The sequence below is a fragment of the Melospiza georgiana genome, chromosome 1, assembly GCF_028018845.1.
Source record: "Melospiza georgiana isolate bMelGeo1 chromosome 1, bMelGeo1.pri, whole genome shotgun sequence".
NCBI classification, from domain to species: domain Eukaryota; kingdom Metazoa; phylum Chordata; class Aves; order Passeriformes; family Passerellidae; genus Melospiza; species Melospiza georgiana.
Window position 1 is genome coordinate 83,687,908 of NC_080430.1, and position 19,654 is coordinate 83,707,561.

General features: G+C 35.0%; 1 protein-coding gene across 4 annotated transcripts in view; it reads left to right on the top strand.

The window, feature by feature from the left end:
* Positions 1-19,654, top strand: part of SEMA5A (semaphorin 5A) — a 314,285-nt gene that overhangs the window by 195,375 nt on the left and 99,256 nt on the right. For all 4 annotated transcript variants that reach the window (XM_058024733.1, XM_058024748.1, XM_058024741.1 and 1 more), the window contains one exon: positions 2,427-2,631. In XM_058024733.1, coding sequence (XP_057880716.1) covers positions 2,427-2,631 — 205 coding nt within the window. The remainder of the gene's footprint in view (positions 1-2,426; positions 2,632-19,654) is intronic.

The following is a 19,654-nucleotide window of genomic DNA, read 5'->3' on the forward strand; positions in this document are numbered from 1 at the left end:
AAGAATCACCCATTGGGGATGTTAGGTAGTTTTAATTACTTTCTGATCTATGGAAATGAAGGAAAATAAGGCAGAGCTTACAGGCTAAAGCCATGTTTCTTTTCCCAAGTAGTATGTTTGTCATGAGCCAAGACTCTAAGTATGCCAGAAGCCTGCACAATCAGGCTATATTGTATGCAGCTTTTCACCTGTTGTAGAAATACTTGTATTGTCAAAATAGTGATAGAAAGAGGGTCTAAGAGAGGCTAAATTTTTGAAGGAGAAAGCCTGAAAAAATGCTTGTATGTAAAAATCCTATCACCTTTCTTACTAGCTAAGCACATCCAATAAAACTTATTAAACTGTCCTTACAAATTTTGCATTAGTGTGGTGTTAATTATTGTGAGAGTGGCCCGAACGGAATGGTACTTACAAAGAAAGATGACAGCCTGATGGCTGTGTAAAAACAGTTTAGGTCTCTGCTGTGCTGTTACTGCATGTCTCCAAGTCCCAGTCAAGACAGGTGTTGAAATTTATTTCTTAGATGGCCTGGCTGATTTTAATGCAGCTGGTACTTCATCCAATTTACAAGAACAGTGACAACAGTTGTATCATATCTCACTGAGCCACAAACAGCTTTGAAGGCAGAGCTAGTGTCAAAAGCTGTAATGCGGCCCTTTACAGCACAATATTGAAGGCAATTGATGTCAACTGATCTCCAGGTATCTTTAACATCCAACTTCTCTTCTTTTGCTGATGCTGCTTTTTATTCCCTTGAATAACTTTCTGCTACATTTCTGGCTCCATAACTGCAGCAGTGATGCATACTAGAAGCTAGTCTAATGCTTAGAGATTTAACCATTTTTTGTGACTTGACTTTGTGACTTTAGAATACACACCTTATATGGATTAGATATATTCATTCACTGAGTCATTGGTTTCCTTCCAGGAAAGGACTTTTATTTGGTAGAGTAGTTATGATAAAGGATCAGAAGTTCTGTTTAGTCTCAGAAGTTCTGTGTAGTCCCAGAAGCAGATTTATCCTCTGAGAATTCACCTACTCAGTAGCAACAGAGAAGTCAGCGATTTGAAGGAAGACTACTGCTATGTAGATATAACAACATCAGACATTGTATTTCCAAGGCTGATTTATATTAATTAATTATTTTCCATTTTAGAATACTATTGGAGTCCCAGTTTTGGGGAACATTGTTTTCTTCAGAGATCATTGCTTTTGTCTTTAGACAGGGCAATGTCTTATTGTAAGGCCAAGGACCATTTGCATTTTACTGTACTGTGACTATTCAGTTGGAATTTTTCCTGCTTGATAGATCCAGAGAACTTCTTTGGTGTGGTTTATTTTCTTCACTGGTCTGACATACAGAGCAAGTGACTGTTTCCTGCCAGTTGCTAATTTATCATTCTTCATCATCTGATCTCCCATTATGAAATAATTTGTTTGACTTTTTTTAACATTTGTGTGTTTGGAACAAGCACTCAATTTTGGATTGAAAATATAGTAATAATAAAAAAAACCTGGTATGGTTTTGCTCACGCTATAATTCATGGCATAGTTTATGACATAGTAAAGCAGAATGAAAATGGTGACTTAGTTATGCCTTTCACGTCACCCAAATATTTGATAAGTGTTGTGAAGTAGTGCTTTACTTCTGTGATGCATTTATGCCTGAGTAAACATGTAAATGTTTATACATTCCCATGCATTAAGAAGATTTCTCTTTTGTGTCCTCAGTTGAACACAAATATGTTATAATTAACTCCCAGTTATTTTGCTTTGTTTATTTGTGTTTGAAACTTGTCCATGCAGCTTGTGGAATTTTTCCTGTAAGAAAAGAGCACAGTTTTCATATTTAAAATATGGTCAATTTTAAAGGAAAAAAAAAAGTCTTTGCTGTGGATAATATTTATATAGACCTCTACACTGTCCATTTTTGCTACTTAAGATGGAGTCCTAAGAAGCTTCTAGAACTACATGTTGTACTGTCACCTGCGATTCCTGTCAGCCCCTGGCTGTGGTAGGGCATGGGGTTTCCTTTGAAAATTTGTTATGTCATTAGCACTGAGGTCTGTGAAAATTATAAAGAAAACTAGTAAGAAAATAATTTTGTTTTTGAATGGTAGTTTTTCTCTTTCCTGCCCTTTGAGCATAGAATATAGCAAAATATTTCCATAATCCACTTGTTCTGGTCAGTCTGGTGCTCTTCCATATGGTTTAGAATTAGAGAGCCTCCATACTATTGCCTCAGGAAAACTGAGCTCCCTGAGTCCTTGGACAGTCTGGTTAGCACCAAAATGGGACCTGAAAGTCAAATTCTACATTGCCACTACGAGATATGCTCTTCCTTTTATTTTCTTGTGCTGTAAATCAGAGGGTAAATATATTGTTATTGTTGGCACATAGAGTAATGCTACTTCTGTCTTTACAGTGTGGCACAATGGACCAGGGCTTGTATGTAAATCTGACTGAGAGAAATCTTCAAGATGCACAAAAGTTCTTCTTAATGCATGAAGTTGTTCAACCAGTTATTCCAATCCCTTACTTCATGGAAGACAACAGCCGATTTTCCCATGTGGTTGTGGATGTTGTGCAGGGCAAGGACATGCTTTTCCACATCATCTATCTTGCCACAGGTATGAATCTTCCTTGCTGGGATAACTGCAAAAGTTTATGAGATCTTTGGGTTTTAATGTTCTGTTAATTACTTATGAAATACGTGTACAGCACCTTGAGCATCGGGTTTTCCTCTTTGACACAATCACCTATCTTCTACCTTTTCTGAATAGATCAATTTAGCCACTACAATGTCTTTTATGTTATTTTGTGAGCTCCAATTTTGGTGTCTGTTTCCTGTTCTCTTTGAAGCTGTGAAGCTTGTAAATCGAATCAAGCATTGGAAATTCTACAAACAGGACTTCCAAAGTTTCACCATCTTTTGTTCCATTTACTTAGTTAAAGGTACAAAGTTAAGGGCCCAAGACAAGATGGTTTAGGACTCTCTGATGAAGAAGTAACTTTGTAAATATCAAATACAACAACTTTCCTTTTCATATAATTTTTAGGATATTCATTATGCAGTTTTGTACCCTGTCTCATTGTTTGCCCATTTATATGTAAGCTTAGCATGAAAAGAAAAACAGCCTTCCACCTTGTATTGCCTTTGTAAGAGCTATTGCCTTCTTGGTTCAAAATTTCAATCTTCTTAAAAATAATGAGGGTGTTGGAGAACTGTTTTGCAGAACAAAGGCGTCCCCAGCTGAGACTGAAATACTAAATTGGACTAATAAGTTTAAAGCCTCAAGGCATGAAACTTAGGATAGTTCTTAAGTACGTGAGCTTATGTGCATTAGTAGGGAATAGTTCATCAAAGCAACGGTTTGTTAATGTTCAGTTTGTCTCATTGTGCTCTTTGAAAGTTAGGCAGTAACAGAAAAGTTTTTGATAGGTTAAAATATGCTTGCAGTTGACCAGTTCTAGTCAAAACAGCTTTTTGGTTGGTAAATCAGAACATTTTAAGTGAAATCATGCCAATGCTAACTGATGTTTGTATTGTAGAAGCCTCCTGACCAAACCTGAATTACAGATACATGCACTGAATTGATTTTATATGAAGAGACTATCACTACACTGTGGGATATTTACATTATTTACCGTCTTGGAAGCACCAAGAATAATGACATTTGTCATAATTCTGATTGTCTTTAGGTTTCAGTTTCCCTTGGTGTGTAACCATTTACATTGGAATCAGCAAGTGAGGATCTAAAATTTTATGCTTCATGGTTCATTAATAAATTATGTTTGGGAGTGAGTGTTCGGGAGTGTGTTATTTTTGTGCTGCTAAAAAAAATACTGCTCCTATGCTCCTTGTGATGTATCCTTGCCTTTCACTTTCATTCTTCTCTGTATATCTGGTTCCGATCATTCATGGAAGGAGGGTACTTATCTTAGCTGGATCTTTAGTCTAAACTCTGCACATGCTTTCCTGTAAGTGTATGTTTTATAAATGTGAGAAAGCATATGATATGCAATTTGCACTAAGCAGTGTAAAGCAGGATGGATCCAAACCATGCTGTGAGAGATGTACACCACATAACTTTTGTAGTTATAATTAATTCCAATGTTCTCTAAAAATTGTCTTTTAAAATGCACAAAGCTTCAGTGGAAAAGTAGGCATACAGATTGGATTTAATAAAAATGAATGTTCTGCTGTCTTTGTTGTTCAAAGCAAAAATCTCATTTTTTTAGACAGATGACCAATAGTTACGAGAACATTCTTTCTCTCACCTACTCACACCCTGTTTTTAGAATACAAATATTACAGGGGAGAATGACCCTGAAAGTATAAATATATAATCAAATTTGATTAAACCTTCAATAGATATAGTATTACTGATGTAGTGTTACTTTAGGAGAGACTAGGAGTAAGCAAACAAATGCATTAATCTGCTGAGTCAACAGTCTTCATTTCCTAAACCTTTGCCAAATCATCATTCTGCTAGGAGATTCTGGTGTGCTAGGGCTTAACAGCTACTGCTTATATAAAAAAATATGCTTTGGTACTTTGGAGAAACATCTTAATTTTTCACTGTACTGAATTCTAACACAGAATGAAGGAATATATCAATTCCTGCACATTTTGTGCTGCTGGCTTTAGGCAAGAAGAAATCCCTGGAACAATTTTCCATTATTTAAAAAGGAAGATCAAGGAAAGCATGCATGGATGAACTAAAGCATTCATGATGTTCTGATCTGAAAAACGTCTATAACAATGCATGAGACATGAAATGTAGCTCTAGCTATAGAAACACTAAATAGCCTTAAAACTCTCTAAGTTTGAAAGGACTCTTTCTTCATAAAAAATTCTAATCCAATCAGTATATCGTAGTTTGTTTCCCTCCCTTTTGTCCCTTCTCCCCTATCTTCATATTTCTTTCTTCCATTTTATTTCTTCCCTACACTATAAGTGCCTAGATGTTCCATGGTTAAAAATGTTGCTGTTAGGTTTTTCAAAATAAGATGCTGCTGCAAGGTAGCCCTTATTCAGATGGCTTTTTCCAAATATATTTATTTACTCAAATGAATAAGAAAATTATTAGACATAGTGTCTAGTTTGAGTACATTATGAACATATAATAAACTTGAGAGTTCAGGAAAGGTAATAGTTGCACTATCTGGTGAAAAGCTTTAAAGGCCATCCTTAAAAACTACTTGGTGAAAAAACTCCCATTTTTCTGTTCTTCAATCCCACTGCACAGAAAATGTCCCCTCTGTATCCTGAGTAGAAGTGGTATATGCCCAGTGGTAGATCTCAGTTATTGGGATTTATAGTAAAGCATTGATGAAATTGGGGTATGACTGGCCTAGAAAGAGAGTATGAAACCTGAAGCAAGATTTATTGTTGGCTACATTGCATGTATCTAAAGAGTGAATTGTTCACTGAAGTAAGCCACAATTTTTATGCCATAAATCCAGGTTTTATCTGAGGCTTAAAGGTCACTGGAGGACATTACAGCAGGTTTCCAAGGAGTTCTAAAAATTGCAGGTAGCAATGCCGAGAATAATGACAAAAATAATTCTGATGGAAAAACATACAGCAATTATAATGAACAACTAGAAAGAAGAAGAAATTTCAAAAAATTTTTTTTGGAAAATGCAGGTAGAATTTTCATACATTTGCCTTTAGAAGCATTGAAACAGGTAGCAAATATCCACAAATAAAACAATTTTTTCTCATTAAGCCCTTAAACTTTAGATTATACAGAAACTAGTCCCAATCTAATAAAGAGATTTGGAAGTTTGCTTGAAGCTCAGTTTGGGAATGCCATCATAACAGTTTGTATTTCTTCTGTTTGTCTTGCTAGATGGGAGTAAACTGATGCAAAGTACTCCCTGATATGATTCTTCTGTGATTTTTGTTACACTTCCATCTTGTAAATTTTCATTTGTAATCGGTACACTTCATTTTTTTCTAGGAAACAACCCAAGGTCTTAGCAAGAAAAAAAGTTGTATGTTTCTTACTTAAAAGTCTCTGATGGAATATTGCTATTTTCCTGGCAGACTACAGCTTCTGATCAAAGTGTGCAGCTTTCACAGTTCAATACACATGGTGTCAGAATATATGCAGTATCTGTGCAGTTGCCATCCTGAAAGTTATAAGCAAAAAGATGTGCTTATATATGTTTCATACATGGTGAAGAGAGCAACAAAGTTTAAGTTGGCTGCATTTTTTCCAATTTGGTGCTATTCCTGACTGCATTATCTTAAGTGCATTGAGGTTCTTGGAAGTAATCTGTAGGTAATTTCTGTAGAAAGGAAATACAGACATTTCATCTCAGTTAAGAACCACTTTCTTTATCTAGAAATTACAATATGAATGCCATAACAATAAGGATCAAAGTAGTTGTTATTCGAGTCAGAAGTCAACTGTGAAAGTAATAGGTAGTCTATTTGCATGTATTTATCCTTTTTAGCTCAAAACCAGAAACAGTGGAATCAGAGTACAGATGGATAATGGGGTATATACACTGTGGCACACAGTTGTCACTTTTTAAAACCATTTTTCTTTTGTTATTACAGAAAACACAGTTGTTTTGTTTTTTATGCCTGTGCTTGACAAAGGTATAGTGCGCTTTTACAGATTTGTAAAGAACCCTTGAAGTGGCTTTAAAACTATTTTCCTGTAAGCTGTTGCCTTCTGGCCTTATGCAATGCCATTTCAAGTACCTCGAAGGAAGGATACTCATCAGTTACTTTGATTGGGAAAGGTGGTGTATGTTGGAAGACACCAGTGCTGACAGCAGTGTGATGATCTTTTGTTTCAAAAAGTCAAACAGGGAGCCATAAAATTAATAACCTTACTTTCTTCTGCTTTTGCAGTGACACCTATTTCTGATAAAGGAAAACCCTAGCTGAATTAACACTTTGTTTATATTGTTAATCTTTTCAGGAAAAAAAATCTTTGTAAAGTTCTAAAAAAAGATGTAAAAGATTGCATTGTTTTGTCCTGGAAGAGTCTAATGATCACTCTGGGATTTGTCCTAGCTTTTCTAAGAAGGCTTGCTGTATATTTCTGCTAGCATATTTATGTTATTTTCCATGTAGAATATCTCTAAAGGCAAAGAAGGATAATGCAAAACTTTGGGTTTTTTTAATGTAATTTAACAGAAGAAATGTTGATTTTTCACTGTCTTATGTATTGTGTCATCCATACTGGGCTAAATGGTTTTAAAATGGTACTAAATGAGAGTGGCTACATCTAAAATCAGGGCTACAGTGTTATAAATTATGCTGTGTGGCTCCAGAGCATCAAACTGGGCATTTAAAATGTCCAGCAGTACTGATTTCCTTGGCTTTATCACTGTGTGTAGAGATGAATCATTCTGCCAGATCCAGTTGGTGAGCTTTCTTAATAAATAGATCGCTCTAACTAGAGCTGGTTAAATTATTCATTGACAGCAATTTATATGTGAGAATTGCAGCCCTTTATTTGGTTCACAAATTAAACAGCACTTATTTGTAGTCATTTTTTGTTATGACAATCAACCCATAAATAGGTCATGATTTTGGTCATGATTTTGATTAGTTTATTGCTGCTATTTGCTCATAGAGTTTGTTCATGTTTTAGTTATCAGGTTTATCTGCTGCAAGTAGATGGTGTTCTGTTTTCTCGAGGGACAAATTTAAGTAGGAGAAGCCCTGTTTTCTGTCCACAAATTATCATTATGTCTTTATAATTGCCCAGCTCTGTCAGATAAAGACTATAAATAAATGTCCGAAGAACATACGGTGTGTGCACTTCTGTGCTGCCACTGGAAATCAGAATTGCTGCACGAAGAAGCTACTGTCTGAAGAACAGCTGGCTCTGCTTGCATGGGAGTGAGATTAATGTGTGGGCCAGGGAGGGAAACAGATTGTAAAGAGCTGGAGACAAAGTCTCAACCTTCCATTAAAAAAGAACAGCTCCTCTTTGTCATAGTGATGCTGAGCTTTCAAATCCTGATTGACTACTTTATAAACTTAGAATGGCCAAGTAGCCTTTCCTTCTTCCCTTTTTATTTTTTTTTTTTTGGAAATATCACTTCTTCTGAAGAAGAAACTAGACTTGACAACCCCTATGTTCATTTATTATTAGGTAATCCTAATGCAGAAAATATGAAGCTGTGAGCAAGAGAGGTATCTTACATGAGGCTCAGAGTTTTCCTGCTGTCTTCAAAGCTAAGATCTATTATAATCTACGCCTACCTTCAAAACTCTAATTTTGCCCCCGTAGGTGCACTGCTAGTCAACAGTCGTGGTCTTAATTTTGGAAACAGTGTTGGAATTAGCCTTATTTTGGGGTGAAATTTGATCTGTGTACCAACTGTGTAGCCCTTCTGTGAGTACACACTAATCAGGACTCTTCCTGAGAGATGTGGGAAAGAAGCTTTCTCTTTGAAGGGATTTTACTTTGTCACATGTTGCTGAATCTTCTTTAGAATATCCTGCAAGGCCTTTTATTTAAAAAAAAAACCTTTCTTTTAAGGTGAACATGCATAGGAGTGACTCAATAAACCCATTCCAACCAAAGAAGAAATAGTTAGATCATGGGAAGAAAGAAAAGTTTGAACCTTACATGAAACTCAGCTTCGACTCTAAAAATCCCAAAGTTGGATCACAAGAATTTGTCCATGATATATACAAGTTTTAGTGTCAGCTGTCAGGAAAAGAGTCATTAAATGGGAGATTCTACTGAACTCCTGGTTTTGTTGATGTTTACAAGCTTCTTCATTCTGCATAATTTTTCCTGGTAAACCTCAATAAATCCAGAGATTTACAACTAAGCATTTACAAGCAGTCCCACTAATAATCACTGGGGTTTTTTCCCCCTTGCTCTGGTCATTGGACATGGCAAATCTTAACAAGCTAAAGAATTTCTCAATAAAAGATATGCCTTACTTACTTTGTTATGTGTCTTGTAAGTCATCAAAATGTGAAGATGCTGGATTATATTATTTTGTGATATTTGTGCGAAGAATCCTGTAATCTGCAGGTTGTATCACAAAAGATGGATTATGTTCCATGCATTTTACTTTAATCAAGTCACCGTGTAAGAGTCATAATATTTGGAGCAAAGAACTACTTGTTTACAGATTAATGCTTCTAATTTTTAGGGTTTTTTATTTTTACTTCTTATCCAATAAATCTTGGAAATTTGATTCCATGGCTACATACCTTTAGAAGGAATAGCGATGACTGCAACCAGAATACCTTTAGGAGGAGTAGTGATGACTGCAATCCTAGGCAAGTGGTGTAACCAGTGGTTTCATCACTTGCCTAGGAAATACACAAAGATTTTCAACCAACAAGCTCTGTGAGACTTTCTGGTTATTTCCAGATATCCTGGCTCCTAGAGCATTATATAAAGAATATAATGTAATGTGATTATATGTGTTGTATACCATTGCTATGTATTGTGGTTATGGCTACTTTAATGTAGTAGGGAGAGTAATGAGATGAACAACTTCTGGTGAGAGGCTCTAAGACTTTTCTCTAATTCCAGCTTTGTTTCTGTTTCTTGTCCATTTAATTTCTTACTTAGTACTATTAGAAAACAAAATCAGGATCATTCTTTCCTCCTCTATTTCTCAGCAAAAGCTGTGTTTTACACTGAAATTGCTGCTGAGGTTCTATATGGATGTATGTACTGGATTTGACTCACCTAGGGACTGAGGCACAGGGGCATGTGCTATGCAAACTACAAATGAGTTTGAGTAGAGGACAGTTCCTGGAACTTTCTCTTCAGTCAAGTTGGTGATGCTTCTGGATCTGCACAGTAGTCAGTTGTCTTTCTGACACTTCCAATTAAAATAACCATATATGGCTTGATTAAGAAATCAGGCAAGGTATGTTGTGGGTTATTATCTGACAAATAGTTTTCTCCACTTGTGCATCTAAATGCTTCTTTAATCTGGGCACTGAAAAATTTATTCAGTAGGAAAGCACTATCATATTCATAGCATGTGTTGGGTCCTACGAGGTATTTATTGTTTTGGTGGTACAAAGTAAGGCAATAAAAAATAATAGGAGTGGTAAGCACTCCCTGTCCAGTCAGATCCAATCAGAGTTTATATATCTCAACTTTGGAAGACTGGCAGGGATCCAGCGCTTCTATTGAATAGTAATTTTTTCCTTTGAGCACAGTGTGGCATTCTTCACTGCTGCTCTGTGTCAGATATCAAGCCTTAAATCCCACAAACCACTTCATCTTGTGATTAATATCTATATTTATTACCTACTCTACTACTTTGGTTAGAGGTTATACAACTCTTGAGACGTCCTCATCTCCATTATCTGAGAAGCCCAGTCCTAGACATTATTAAACATTTTAGAGGATCTCTTCAAAATTTGAAGTTTTCTTTTCATGAGAATTTGATGGGAAGTTAACATAGACTTCTTTGTTTGTTTTGTAGTCAATTTCAGCAACCAGTAACAACCTTATAGTTTTATTTCTTTGTCTTTTTAGAATCCAGGATATTAAAATTGCATGTCTCTTGACAAATGTAATGTTTCCCATTTAGAACCATAAGAAGTCTTGTGTCTTCTTTGCCTCAGGGCTTCATGTTTTGTGTGTGTATGTGTCATTTTTAGTGCAGTAAAAGCTAGATTTTGCCAAAACAAAAAAAGGGTCTGTAATTTCAGTATATTTCCAAATGGGCATTCTCTGGGATAGATGTTATTCACATCTAGCTCTTGATATTGGATCTGTTTAGTTATCATCTAACTGTATGTAGGGAGTAAAATTTCGGAAGTAAAAGAGTATGGTCAGTCACAGTCCTCTCAGCTAGTTGTATCTGAACTTCTGCCTAGCTTGTCCTAGTTTGTCTGGAAGTACAAACTAGGTAACTCACTGTCTGCTAATACAACCTTAAGTACAGCCCTAAACAGCCCTTTCATGATAATTTCTTCTGATAGTGTTGTTTTGAAAGAAGAATTCATGTCCAACAGACCAAAACATTTGAGGCTTCTGAAGACATCTGATGGGAATCTTGGTACTGATAGTCTCACAGCACATGCTCACAGGTCAGTGGGCTTATTGGCAGCATCTGTGTGATTCAGATGTAGTAATAAATGTACGAGCAACACTGATAGATGTGTACACTTTGTTTTGTCCGTAGGTTTGGTGCCCCAAAATGGTCTTGGTATTCTATGTAATGTTGAATTTGACATTGTTGAAATCCATTCCTTTTCTAAGCTGGAAGAATGTGTCTTTTTATATGCCAAGTTATTTTAGTGTGGTGCAGGACAAAAAAAAACGTTTTACTGGCCTTCTTTGAGGATGCTTACATCATTTTTCATGATTCTTGTATTTATTTTTATTGCTGAGTGCTTTTTTAGACAGAACTTGAGTAATTTAAATAAGAATTCAAAATGAGAATATTGTTTGGTAAAATCAAGAAATGTTTGCTCGATGTTGTTACAAATCACGCCTTGATCTACATAGACTACTTGACATTTCCTGACATCTCCCCAAGGAAAAAAAGAAAAAGAATGTGAGGTACTAGAGCCAAGCTTGGAATTCTTGTCCATCATCTCTTTGCCAAGTCCTGAGAAACAGCTTTTTTTCCCCCAACTCATTAAAGCCTCATCTGAAGATTTTATGCTGTAGTTTTAACCATATCCTCTCTGCTTAAATTGCATTTCTTAAAAAAATGGCAATAATTAAAGTATTGTTATTCACATTTTAATATAGCTTCCTGGAGGAGTTAGAAATTATGATACCCTGTATAGGGACATGATCAAGTAGCCATGCATTGAGAAAACTGGATACATTTCTCAGGGATTATCTCTGCAATAAACACATCAGCACAAGAGAGGAGGGTCAGTCTGCTGCTGACATCATCTGGATGGCAGCGACATTTGTGGGGGCTATGTAGAGTTGAGGTTTAATTCCTCATAATGTTCAGAGTTCAAAGCCATTCCTTGCACCTCCTTGTTAAATGATTGGTCCAGGAGAGAAGGGGCTGCTGTGGATGTGGAGGAGCCCTCCCAAATCCACTCACTGGAAATGTTTTAATGTACATGCAGAGCACACAGTTCCTGTAGCCATGCAGCCATCAAACCAAGTTGGTAGAGAATTCAGCTAGAGAGATTATGCCTTTTTCCCTGCTCCAAGGACTATTAAAATTTTTTTCCAATGTCTTTTTTAATTAAGTAGTAACTTCACAAAAAATCCCGAAGGACATGGAAGACACCTATTCCTTGCAGGGCATAAAAAACCCCATGATTTTTCTTGGCTGCAACTGAGACTTTTCTGTCTTTCCTTCAACTATCTCCTAAATACTGAGGGAAAATAAAGTAACTACCTGTCACTGGTTTTGAATTTGTCATGGAATCAAATCAGTGGCCAAGCAAGCAGCATAAGAAAAGAAGTTTCAGTAGGGAAATGTACCTGTTAAAATATTTGTGATTAGATATGGTTATAGTTAAATGAAACAGGAAGTGAAGTTTTAATTTTTTTCACTTTAGTTGGTGTTTTCAGAATACTGTCCTTTCATATTTTCACACATTAAATCTATAGAAAAAATGTTAGCAATTTAATCCAGATTTCACAAGTCCCCAAATTGTTTAATTTAAAAAGTTTCTTTATTATATATTATGCTTTCTTTACTAAAACTTCTATAATTTAAAAATAATTAGATGAGATTGCAAATAAAACATAGATAAGATATTTACTCCTTGATAAAGTCTTAAAAATAGATAATGATTTACCTCAGCAAGTAAAAGGAATGTATGACAGAATGAAACATTTATTAATGTTTTCTTATCAGTTATAGTCTGTTAAGAAACTGTAGCTGTCATAGCATTTGCTCATAGGTATTCTACAGACACATGTTACTTCTAAGTGGAGTGCATGAACTGTTATGGGTACATCAATCTTCAACACAGACAAAATGTTATGAATTTCTAGTTCAAGTCTGAGGCACATCTTTGGCAAACTGACAAATCTCTATAAGATTGGAAATAGAAGTAGTAGATAAAGATGGATCAATGAGCATGATTCATTAAACATATATATATTTTGAGGTTGTTGAAATTACTTTTTTTTTGGTTAAGCAAGAAAAAACATCTGGTCTAGAGCTAGGAAGGGTAAAACTTTGCCACTAGAGTATATGAGAATCCATCTAATAATCTGAGATAGTTTCATTTTCTTTGTGAAAGAAACAGACATAATTGATGTGGTGTCTGAGACATGTAATTCAGCACATGCTTGTTATTTAGTATAAGTTCTTGCTTGGTCTTTTCCAGAAGATTGAGGAGTTAGAAGCTCCAGTTTGAGGACTTAGAAGCTTCAACTTTGTAGAAATAGTCTTCCAAAGCAAGGCATAGTGCATGCTGCTTGCTTTAGCTGCCAGTTGCTTTGCATCTTAGTCTCAAGTAGATCTGAATATTTGTTAAGAGCTTGAATTCTCTATTTGAAAGATTTTTGAATGAGTCTGACTGGAGCTGGATTTAAATTCCAATTTGAGGCGTGAAATGACTGCCAAGAAATGGTACGAAATTGCCCTATTTCCTAAACTTTTTGATTCATTGGAAGTCCTACTGGTGGAAAGGTTACTTGTACCAATATATAATGTTTTACCCAATGGACTGGTGGATACTGTCTGTGCTAAAGGCAGGTATTTAACTCTTTGCATGGTAGCTACTGGAAGAAAGCTTTGCTAATTCAACTGCAAACTGACTATATCCTTGATGATTTTGAGACACTATACCACATGGGAATTTAATCTACAAGGGACAGAAGTATTCTAAAAATTGTTGAATGTTTACAAACTTTTCCTCTGGAGAACAGTTTCCTAAAGAGAGGATTGAGATGGTGATTCTCTGGATTTCCATTGATAAATACATTCCAAAATGGTTCTATTTTCGAGTGGAAACAATTTTTTTAGAATTTGATATTACTCTTTTTTAGAGACAGAGTTTGTTCTGCAATCATTATTGCATGGCATGGTATTAATTTCTATGTTCTTTCTGTCCTTCCAGACAAATGGCTTTGAAGAATGGTCTTTATTTTTTTAATAACTATTACCTATATCAACACTTTTTTATTCAAAAGGTTCTTTAAGTCAATAGTTCAAATTTCTATTAGAAAGGATAACCCATAAATATTCCCTTCATAAAATAAATATACATTAAATTTTGACATACAACCATGAGCAAGTCCTCTAGTTGAAGAGTTATGACTGAATTTCTCTTGGAATAACCACTGGGGCATTAAGAAGTTGCTAATAATTTTATAAGGTATGCAAATAGGTTTCAGTTAAAATTGCTTCTTTCAGATTCTTAATAGTGGATAAATGACTTAAATTCTCTCCCCTGCATGGAAGTCTGGGGATGTGTAATAGACCTTCAGACCTCCTGTGTTGACAAGCATTATCAAAAATGTATCTCATTTCAGTGTTGATTTAAAATAATTTCCAATACTGTAAGGAAGAACATCAATATTTACTTGAAATACAATAGGAAAGAGGGAATACAAAGGAATCAGAGCCAAAGACAATGAACATAAATCTAAAATATTATGTGTGCTTGCTTTTTATAGAGTATCGTTCAAAAATGCTGTCGTTGCATCCAAGAATTGAAAAACAAAACTGCACCAGATTGCAGAAATACTCAGGGTCTTACCCAGATAAGAATAATTTAATATAGAGTTTTTCTGTGTTTTTCTTCTACTGCTTCCAAAGCTCTCTTCTGAGAAAGAGTCAAACCTTTCCCATTTCCTAAGTTAAGCAGCTGTTTGGTGTTTGAAACCATTAATACACTAAGCATTGTGTGGTATAGCTGGTTGTATATAATTATTGGCTTTTAATAAATATATTAAATTATGCATATACCTTTTTAACACTTCTTTTTTCTCCTTTCTAATTGCCAAGACATTGGACGACTGAATGTCCAATTTTGAGATTGCTATGTATTACATATAGTTGGACACAAAGCAGGAAATTTTATTTCATTTGTAGTTGCTTTTTTTTAAATTTAAAGTCTTAGCTTCCCTGCTAATTTTTGTTACCTTCTCTGTCTAAGAAATTACCGACAGAGCAGCAATGACCATGGACTTTCCTAAAAGCTTTTAAGCTGTGAAATTCAATGCTGTTATATGGCCAAAGATTCTTAGATTTTTGTTGTTCTCTAACTACGTAAACAACATCTGAAATGCAGAGCCCTTTGATATTGAGCATGGGGAAAGAATGATTTGGTTTAAATTCTGGGATGATAAAAAATGGACACACCCTGTTTTTCTTCCTGTAACACACCTAGAACAAAGATGTTTTCATGCCTGTATTTTACTTCCCATGGGGACAAAAGCTCCAACACCAAAAATATTCATGGTTTTGTACTAAGGTCTCACATGAACAAAGTGCAAGATTTTTCAAGTCCCAGAATGTAGCACTTTTTAAATTTTTTTTAAATTGCAGCAGTAATTTAATTTACTGAAATTTAATTAGATGTCAATGAGCAATGATTTAGGAGTTTTCCAGGTCACTTGCATACTTTTTTTTCCTTCAAGTATCCTGTAATGGAGTAAGAAAAACTAAGAGACCTGAATAATGGAAAGCTTAATCTTTTCTGTTTCCTGCAAGTGATGGCACAGAGGTAACCAAGATTTTGTGTAGCCATTTTGGTGTTCAAAAATAAATCTCAGTATCAACCAGGCAGAACAATTTGCAACATTTCTCAGGGAAATGCAACAAAATGATTTTTTTTTTATTTCCAGCTACAGTATGTCATAGAAGGTTTTGTTATATAGTTACATAATTGCTTTTTTATCTAATAAATGTCCTTTATATCTCAATTTCTCTTAATATTCACCCTTGCCTTGTTGTCATCACGATGATAATGACTTGTAATAGTAAGAAAATCACAATGGTTTATTGTTTAAATGATTCATTCATTCTCTGTTAAGCCCACAAAACAGAACATTCAGATTTTTAACCTCCATTTTTGTCTGATAGTTGTAGAAAGATCACATCTATTTATTTTATTACACCATCAAAATATATTTAAAATAGAAAAAAAAATTAACTATCACTAATCAGATGGTTCAAGCAGGTTTCAGATGGAGAGACAAACATTAACCAGCTCTGAAAATAAAGAGAAATTGGAAAAAAGAAATTAAAATCTGCATCTTGATGAAGCATCACAATTACATATTCATTTTGAGAGTCACACTTTTCCCTAAATAAATAATAAATGTACATATAAATATATTTTTAAAAATTAACTTAAAGTTGTAAATTAAGGCCAGAATTTTAAAATCAAACTATATTATTTTTATTTTCTGAATCATTATAGAAGTACTATGCTTACCCATAGTATATATTTAATTTTTAAAGAAGAGTTGAAGCCCTGTCTATCACTTTCCTTTAGACTGGAGTATTCTTGTATTTCAAGTATAAGTATATATCCCAGAAACTTGCAGGTAAAAAAAAAAAAAGAAGATACAGAGCATGGTTATATTATCTTGTCTTCTAAACACCCCCTTGCTTTAAACCTAATTGTACCCCACCCCCATATGCAAAAACAGGTTATAGCCAAAGCTTTAATTATCCATATTCTACTGATGATTTTACTTATTTTAAAGTTATTTTTAGAAAGGGTGGAGAAGAATAGGATTTAAACCCCATTGCATTCTCTGTACCATATGTGTATTTTTTGATGTTACACAGATTGCTAAATCATAATTCCTGGGCTTCCCCTTTTTAGGCTGAACCAGCTGCTGCATTTGCTGTTCCTGCATCTTTTTTTCTGTATGGAATGCACTAAAACCCTTATGCAACCTAATACTTTCTGTTCATTGGAATGATTTTCTGCTGTTAGCCAAATGCACATTCTACTACGCAGTAGGGCTTTTTCCAGTTCCTCTGGTAGAGGAGAGCAAATATTGATGATACATTTTTTCATGGTGGCTGAATGGTTATTAATCACCTTGCACATTCTTTGATTTTTTTTTGCTATTGCACATTCAGTTAATCAGTTTTATATTTCAATTTGTTATTCTGAAAGACATCTGCCTTGAAGATGACTCTAATGCCCTATTTTTTGTTGTTGTTTCTATGGTGTTTAATACAAATGTTATATGGTTATTATAACCAGTGTTTATATCTACATTTACAAGGTGTTTAGCATTAACAGATTTTTTCCTTTAATTTAAACAGTCTTTATACTGTCTTAATGCTTTTGTTTTTCAATGGGAAAAATTATTTGTATACAACTGATACTATGCAAAACCAGTGTGTAATGGATAAAATTAAATTACTTACTGAATATAATTTTCCAAAGTCTATTTCAAATTAGACTTCTTGAAAATATAAATAATTCATATTTGTTTCAGCTACATTTGAAAATGTATTCTCTCAAGTCTCCATCTATTAAACTCCCTGGTCATTGTGCTGCCAGATTGTTAAGTTTATCAATGAGTCTGTTTTCACATGTTATGACATACAGAGTAGAGTATTTCTTGCACAGGTGGTATCTTATTCAAGTTTAGTTACAAGCATCTCCTGAGGTTGCAAATGTTGCTTTAGCATCTGTGTGTTGTGTTGACTGCCCCTTTCCATCACACGGACCCCATCCTTCCACCTGATTAAGACATATTATTATTCTGAAGAATGTTTTGTGGGAATTTTGAAAAACAGACATGTAGTTACATTGACAGTTTATAGTTTAAAGTATATTTTGCTGTTTCTTTAGATTTTTCTTAGTATATGTAAAGAGATTTTCAGATTTGCAAAGGCACCTTGTTGTGCTCAGAAAATGCAGGATTGTTTGTTAAGTCTTAAATACAGGCATACAGCTGTCCTGAAGAGATATTTGAGACTATTATTAGTTTATTTTGCTTACAACTCATTTAGTTTAGAAGACAGCAGTGATTTTAGCTACATTAATGATATATGATACTGTAGGCTTCTCTTCTGAAAACTATTGGTTTGGATTCTGTCTCCTGGTGCTGGTTTAGTTGCTTTCTGGAGACCAACCCACTCTTCAAGGTACAATGGCGAGAGTTAAGATTGAAAGTTCTTCCCTCTCAAAAAGAAATGAGTAAAGATTTTTTCTCTTCTTTTGAAGAAGTGAAATGCACTTACTTCTATACTGCCTCGTGATGATTTGTTTGCTCAAAGAAAGCAGCAATATTTTGTAAACGTAACAGCTCATGTAAATATTTATTCTCCTTTATAGCAAGAGTTTGCTAAAGCTTCCTTGAGTGGTTTTATTTCTGTTAGGAAACTCAGGGAATTACAAGTTTATTAGTTTGTTGCATCTGCTGTTTGCTTTGTATGTTCATTTTCTGTTTCGTTGCCGGTACCACCAAAGATGTTATAATGATTCCAGCTGAACTCTTGCAGTGTTTTCCATTGCTGGCTATGATTTACACCTCTTACATCTTAAAATTATTTTTTGCTTTTAGAAATCATCCTTTCATTTTGTCCAATTATAATTTTGTTCTTTATAGACTTTATTGCCTCCAAGCATGTTCTCTAAAACTCTCAGGTTCTCCATGCAGTTCTTCATAGCAATATTTCAACAAAAATTTTTCTCTTCATTCCCAGTGATTAGATTTCTAATGTTCAGTTGCTGGTTTTGCAAGTCTCTTTAAAACTGCTGCAGTAACAAACTCATTCTCATCAATGTCATTGTCTTCTACTACTCCTCTATATAGTTGGCCATCCTTAAAAAAAGGCTGTCAGGTGTCTGGATCTATCCCAGTATGTCTTGCTTACAGGATGCAAAGATGCCATTCATTTGAATTCTTAAATGGCTGTTGGGCTCAGGCTTGACATTTGTGATGAAACTGCAGCTTTCCCTGTGTCTGTGGCAATAAAGTTGCATCCATTAAGTTGCTCTGTGGTTACTAGCCTTCTCTGCTGTTTCTTGGCCGAAGTGGACACTTAGTTTGATTGTATAACTAAATATTCACTTGAAAGATATGACAGATCTAAAAAACTCCATGTCCTAGAGCCATGTTCCAGACTTATTTTTTCCCTACTTTTTTTACACCCTATTTTGCTTTGCAACTGTGGTGTGAAAATGGCCAGACAGACAACACTTTTGAAGATGGGACTTCTACAAGTTCTTTAGGAAATCTGCAGTCTTTGCTGGTCTGTGCACAGTGTTGCAAACATTGTAGTAGATTTGGAAACAGTGGAACAAAACCCCTGGTTTTTGAAAGCGTGGAATCACTGGCTATGATTTTCCACTGTAAGGAAGTCTGGTATAGCCATGTTGCATGCTAGTATATTTTAAGGATGTTGATAGCTACACACCCTAGCTATGCACCATAGACTGGCGAACAAAACACAAATTAAATCTGTGCTGTCTCAAAGTTGTGGAGTGAAACCAGATCCTCACCCTAGTCGGCCTCCCAGGTGGTCCTTGCAAAATCAAAGTCATACACAGTAGGAATTTAAGGCAGAGAAGATAGGTTGCAGAAGTCAGAAGCAAGGGAATTTATTGAGGCACATCTCAGGTAACATTCTATTCCTTTTTGTTGGGTTTGCATATGACCCACATTGCTCCTGAGAAAAGCAGTGTTTTTTCCTGATAATCTGTGGCATCTCAAGCCCTGTTTCTTCAATTGAAGCTCAGTCAATTGTGACTTCCAACATTTCTGAGTGCTGATC